Source organism: Solanum pennellii, chromosome 2, assembly GCF_001406875.1.
Source record: "Solanum pennellii chromosome 2, SPENNV200".
Lineage (NCBI taxonomy): Eukaryota > Viridiplantae > Streptophyta > Magnoliopsida > Solanales > Solanaceae > Solanum > Solanum pennellii.
The window spans coordinates 31246165-31253364 of record NC_028638.1 but is presented as its reverse complement, the minus strand read 5'-3'; the positions used below and the strand labels follow the sequence as shown (position 1 = coordinate 31253364).

The following is a 7200-nucleotide window of genomic DNA, read 5'->3' as shown; positions in this document are numbered from 1 at the left end:
GTCTCATTAGAACAAGTTCATTTTTCTCATTGGGGATCACAGTCATTCCCCCTTTCTTAGGTACACACTGAACAGGGCATACCCAACTACTATTGGCGATCGGATAAATTACTCCGGCATCCAACCATTTAATGATTTCCTTCTTCACGACCTCTTGCATAAGTGGATTTAAGCGTTTCTGGTGCTCAATACTTGGCTTATGATTGGGCATGAGTTGGATTTTATGAGAACAAATACCACGAGGGATCTCAATAATGTCCGCAATAGTCCACCTAATAGCTCTTTTGAACCTTTTTAGCACTTTCACCAAACTCTCAACTTGTTGTTCATTCAGGTCTGATGCAATGATTACTGGCAAATTGTCACTATTTCCTAAGAATTCATACCTGATATGAGGTGGGAGAGATTTTAGTTCTAACTTTCGAGCCTCCTCTATATATGGTTTCCCGGGTGGAGACTCGCGATTCTTCATGTCTAGCTCATATTTCTTCGGTTTAAACCGAACATCACCACGATCAACAGCCGCGACTAATGACTCATACTCTTCAATGCAATCGTTATCAAAATTCATTTTTACTGCCACTAATGCTTCTACACCTAGACGTTCTTCTATTTGTATCTCGGATGACTTACCAACTTTGTAGGATATAGCAGATACCGATTGGAGCGCACCACTCTGCCTAATGGACCTACAAATGTTGAAGCTCACTTCTTCATTGTTCAACCGAAATTTCATCTTCATGTTTTCCATATCAACTAAGGCTCTACCCTTAGCAAGGAATGACCTCCCAAAAATTATAGGAACTTCAAAATTGACTTCACAATCAAGAATAACAAAATATACCGAAAATATGAACGACTCCACTTTTACTAGCATATCGTGGAGTATCCCTATAGGCCTTTTTACTGTTCGATCGGCCATCAGTAGTCACATCGCAGTGGGCTTTGGATCACCCAAACCCAACTTCTTGTAAATCGAGAGGGGCATGAGATCTTGTAGCAATAGCACTACCATGCTGCATTCTATCATCATCCTCAAAAGTGACCGATCTTTTCTTTGTAACCAGATCTTTCATAAACTTTGCATAACCGGGCATTTGTTCTAAAGCTTCTACTAAAGGGACATTGATAGAAAGCTGCTTCAACATTGTTATAAAACGCCGATATTTACCATCCTCGGTCTTTTTCACTAATCTTTGAGGAAATGGGGGTGGTGGTCTAGGCATGGGAGTTACCTTTTTAGGCACTTCAGCATCTTTTCCAGTGTTATCTTCTACTTCACCACTAACCTCTACCACATTATCATTATCTTTTATCAATTTTTCCTTATTAGACGACATAGCTGGGTCAATGGTTTGCTTAACACCGCGAGTAGTGATTGCCATACAGTGTCCATTATTTTTTGGATTTCGGACAGTGTTGCTACGAAGAGTGACCGGTTGCCGTGTGTTCAGAGTCGCAGATAATTGGGCCATTTGTAATTCAAGCTGCTTAATCAATATTGCATGTGTATCGACTTTCTGTCCAATACCCGCTAATCCACTCCTTAACTCTTTAGTGTGCTCATCACTAGCATTGAACCTCCTCTTCATTTTGTGCAACATATCCTCAACTCGCGCCATACTACCTCCATCATCCCTAGAAGCAACTTCACGATTTTGAGGAGGAACATGGGGCCCATTCCTATCATTTCTATTACCATAGTTACCCCTGTTGAAGTTGTTGCCGCTGTTGTAATTTCCATCATGGACATAATGCCCCTCACGGTTATTGTTAACATAGATCCGACCTTGGGTTCCTTGACCTTGGCGCCAATTTTCCTGATTTGAGCCTTGGGTACTCGGTTAGAAACCCCCCTTCTGCTCATTTACCGCATAGTATTCCTCCTCATAATAACATTCATCATTTGGTGGTGGTGGTTTAGACAAGTAGTTAACGGCATTTATCTTTTCTGCACGCCGGTGACATGTTTTAATACCAACCCAAACTTAGTTCTCATCTGAGCCATCTCTTGACGAATCTCATCTGTGTCTGGGTTGTGTGTGGATTGCACTGCGAAGGTATTTTTTCCAGTATGACTTCCTAGTACTCCAAGCTTTATTATTCCGGGAGATTTTCTCTAACCTTTTGGCAATCTCGGCATAAGGACACTCCCCATAAGAACCACCCTCTATAGTATCCAATATTGCTTTATTATTATCATCCTATCCCCGATAGAAGTATTCCTTCAGTGACTCATCATCTATGCGGTGATTGGGGACAGTTCTCAAAAATGAAGTGAATCTATCCCAACAACTGCTAACTGATTCTCCTGGTACTGCCACAAAGTTGTTCACTCTGTCTTTGTGATTTTGTTTCTTGGAGACCAGGTAGTAACGTGCTAAGAAAACGTCCCTTAGTTGGTTCCAAGTGAAAATTGAGTTATAACAGAGGTCAGTGAACCAAATAGCAGCCTCTCCCGTCACTGAGAGAGGAAATACTCGTAGCCCTATTACATCCAAATCCAAATCAGGCCTCCCTACACAAATTTTACACACTGCCCTTACCTTAGCTATATGGGCATGTGGGTCCTCAGAAGGTAGCCCTGAAAACAAACCTCTAGCAGTGAGCATTTGCATCAGACTACTAGTTACCACAAAGGTGTGGCCTTGTGGTAGAGTGGGAAAGACAAGTGACCCATCAGAGTCTCCAATGTTTTCATAACCTCTGTAGTATTCTTGAGGGCGTGGAGCGGGATTTTGTCCCCTTTGTTGATTTTCACCAGGATCATCGGGTAATAACTGACCATGAACATCAACTGGAGCTGGGATGTTCTGGTGTGGATCATCATCGTTAATACCCAAGTTTCAATTCATATTGCGAAGTGTACGCTCTAATTCGTGGTCGTAGGGAAACAAGGGTTCTCTTCCTCTCCGTGTATTTGGCATACAAGAAAATTAGTTCTACAAGAATCAAAAACAATAGAAAAGTAAAATTAAGAAAATATTAACTAAACTTTAGTAATAAGTTTAAGTTAATCTAAAAGCTACTTTCCCCGGCAACGGCACCAAAATTTGATATGCTCAAACTTACTTCTCAAATAAGAAATAAAGCGGTCGTATCAAGTAAAGAACCCAACTAATGAGGTTGGGATCGTTCCCACGAGGAAAATAGTTCAGACTTAACTTTATTCTATTATTACTATTATTTAATCAATTATTTCCCTAGAAAACAAAAGACAATAAAGGGGGGTTTTTATTTCTAAATTAATGAAAATAATTAACTAAATTAAAGTAAACAACTAACAGATTCAAATCTTCGAGCTTACTCAATTAATAAAAGTAACTAGGGCTAAAGTGTTCAACGCAGTTCCTAACTTGAGAATTCTAACTATAACAATTCTTTCCTAATATCTTACATGTAAAGTGATAAGTTATGTATCTCTAAATCCTTGGTTCGGCATCTAGAAAATTTCACTCCGCACCTTGGTCCGGCTGCGTGTGTTGCTATACTAACCCTTACCTTTACCTCATATTAAGCATTATATTCGATATTTCATTAAGTTATTACTTCGTACATATCGACACTAGCCTATTAGATAGTGTACACTAAATCTATGTTGATAATTCTTTTCCTATTATCTACCTCCTTGGTCCGGCAAGTAGCAATAAGGCGAGTTCTAACGTTGGACATCCGTTAAAAAGACTTCTAAACGAAAGAATTATCACTACATGCAAGACACTATTCTAGAATTGCTATTTTAGTTGGATTTTACCTCATTATTCACCCATGGTTCCACAACCCTAGTTGTGGAGTTTAGTTACCCGTGGTCATAGTCACACTATTCATATATTTAATATAAGAATTCATGCATTTAATTTAAGGAGAAAGAATAAAATCCAGAAATTCATTTGATTAATCAACAAAAGCACCAACAATCAATTCCAGAAAAAGTGTAACAATTGCTGAAATTAATCCTTCAATACTTGAACAAGAGAACTAAAGATTATCCAAAAGGCTAACTATAAAAAAAATTCTAACCCCAAAAACGAGGTTTTTTGAACTATTTATAAAAAAAAAACCTAATAAAAGAAGGATACTAACTATTGAAAATCTGTCAAAACGCGTTTGAGTCGATGGACCTCGTGACGGACCGTTATGGCCTCTGTCGTCCCATACTTCACAAATTCTTCTGCTTCTTTCTTCATTACCCTCAACGTACAGGTATGACGGACCGTTCCAAGCACGAAGTTCCATCGAGGGTCTCCATTCCATAATACTTTAACTTCTTGGAATTGGGGTACTGGGACTACTCTCTAATTGTTACAACGAACTAGCAGGACGGACCGTCGTGGCTATGACGATCCGTCCTGGACTTCCGTAATCCCACACTAGGTCAGACTTCCCCATCTTCCTTTGGCAGCTTCTCTCCTCATACGATGCCACCTATGAACCGTCACAAGATCGACGGACCGTCATAAGCTCCGTAGGTGGTCTCTTATGCATTTCTCGCTCAAAAACTTCCGAGTTCATCTTTGGACACATTTCCGAAAAATAAGGAGAAACTTACATAAAAATCAATACAAAAAGGCTTTTAGAAACACACTAAACTTAAGGAAAAATCATTAAAAATACCGTGAAGCCATGGTACATCAATGGTGACACTAGCTTTTATAGTCATTTGAGTTAAAACTATAAATCAATCGGTGGGTTGAAAATGCAAAAAGATGATAAATATAGAAATGGAATAAGGATGAGTTTGGTATTATCCCTAATGTCTCCAGTAACTCGATATGTACCATATATATCAATCAATGGAAATGATTTATTGTATAAATAGAGGCGATGCAACTTATATGACTTGCAATAAATGTTTTAGTCTGTTAGGGTTTGTTGAGATTGAATATATACTACCATAGTAAAATTAATTGTGTTATGTAATTGAGTATGTTAGCTTGTTTTCGAGCAAGAACATTTGTTTAAAACAAGTTAATAGAAAAAGGTAAGGTGAGATGATGTACCTTTCTCAAATCTTTTCTTCAAAACCACGAATCTCCATTATATAGCAAGATGTTTTTAATGTAAATGTATTCATGCATTTTCCACTTTTCATACAAGTTATATACTAAATAATATCGATCTTTTTATATGATATGAATGTTATATTGATTTTCATGTGAAGAAATTCCTTCATGATTATTATTCCTAAGGGGCTATTAGCGCATAATGATTGCCTTCGGGGAGATAAATGTAGTGCCTAAGGGGTTATTGAGACAAAATGATTGCTTATGGGGATATAGTATTAGCAATATGGGTATATATGTTGAATTGCATCTACCGAGCTTATGGGAGATCAAGTAGCGGTAGTATTTATTGTTGTTTAAACATGTTGAGCTTATAGGTCCCTTTTGTTGTTTGTTTAGTGTTTGTTTTCTAGATTTAGGAGTTTTTCACTAGCTCTAAACTTGTTCTTGACTCCCTTACCTGATTCCTTCATGTGAAGAAATGCACTCATGATTATTATGCCTAAGGGGCTATCAGGGCATGATGTTTGCCTTTGGGGAGATAAATGTAGTGCCTAAGAGGTTATTGAGACGTAATGATTTCTTATGGGGATATATTATTAGCAATATGGGTATATATGTTGAACTGCATCTGCCGAGCTTATGGGAGATCAAGTAGGTAGCATTTATTGTTGTTTGAACCTGTTGAGCTTATAGGGCCCTAGGTAAGTTGTTGTTTGATTACTATTTGTTTTCTAGAATTAGGAGTTTGTCACTACGCTCAACTTGTTCTTGAATCCCTCACTTAATTCCTTTCGGATTATGATATCCGTTGAGTTATTTTATTTCCTCTCATATTTAGTACATCAGTTCATACTCATGCCTCAGCCTCAAAAATGAAAATTTATAATGGACAATAAATTAAGACTTTATGTAAAATGAAAAATGTAAAACTAAAGTTTAAGTTACATTTGAACAATTTGACAACATTTTGTAAGATAGGACATTAAATATTGCCTATTTAAGCATCATCAACTACTTTAATAAATTTCATGGGATCATCAACCTCTTTCCCACCGCCATGCTTCACAAATTCAGCTGTCGTGTAGAACATTCCATGACAAATACAATGTATTGAAATTCTCTTTTCTTCTCCACCACTATAGAGAATCCCTTCTGTCAGCTTTCCATTTATGATACCACCAGAAGTGGTCCCACAAGGCATAGTCCTTAGTAGATCACTAGTATTCATCGAAGTTACAACATTATCAAAATTCTTAACCTTCTTTAACAGCTTTCTCCATTGCTTTCTAGTAATACAAATCGACTTACCCTTATAAAATACTTCATCAAAATTCTTAACTTTATTCGATGGCTTTTCTCCATTGCTTTCTGGTAAGAGAATTGACTTACCCTTTTCCATTGAATTTGATAGCAGATTCTCCATTGCTTTTTGGAACAAAAGTTGGTCTAGTTTCTTTTCTCTTCTCAGCAATTTTCGGGGGAACAACTATTGAGTTACTTTTCTCAGAATTGTACTATGTAGAGTCTATTAATGCGAGAGAATAAAAAATAAATCTAAAGGGATTAAGACCTATAGAGTAAAAAAATATGTGGAATATAGGGAAGGCATTGTTGATTGATTGAAATATAACAATTTTCTCAATACAATTTAATTAGGTCAAGCATGTACAAGTAGTGAAAATGTATAGATTTAGTTGGTGGTTGACGAACAATAGAAAGCAATCGAAGAAAGGAGAAAGCTATTAAGCATAAGAAGGCATAAACAAGATGGAAAAAAATGCAACAACCTAAAATCATGTAAGACCAACAAAATGTTAAAAAATGGACGTTCACCATACCATAAATTTCAGGCGTATCTTCCCTATCTTTTGAGTTGTTATTCATCTCAGATCTTATAATCTCAATAGCCTGCTGAAATTTGTGAAAACAACTTACGTACTGAAATTCTGGTAGGATTTCCAATACATGCTACCAAGTTCGAGATTGAGATCAATTTTTTGTTCATCACTTCTGTTGATAGAAGTTTTATTGTGTGTGTGTATGTGTCTGTGTGCGCGCGCGTGCATCTGCGTGCGTGTGCGTGTGTTAAGTCCTTAGTAGATTACTAGTATTCATCAAAGTGACAAAATTATCTGAATTCTTAACTTTCTTTTATAGCTTTTCTCCATTGCTTTCTAATAATACAATTGACTTA

General features: G+C 37.1%; 1 protein-coding gene across 1 annotated transcript in view; it reads right to left on the bottom strand.

Moving 5' to 3' along the window:
• Positions 1-6003: 6003 nt before the first annotated feature.
• Positions 6004-7200, bottom strand: part of LOC107010915 (ninja-family protein 2-like) — a 4652-nt gene continuing 3455 nt past the window's right edge. The window contains exons 2-3 of the mRNA XM_015210175.1: positions 6346-6423; positions 6004-6264 (exon numbers count right to left, since the gene is read on the bottom strand). Coding sequence (XP_015065661.1) covers positions 6004-6264; positions 6346-6423 — 339 coding nt within the window. The remainder of the gene's footprint in view (positions 6265-6345; positions 6424-7200) is intronic.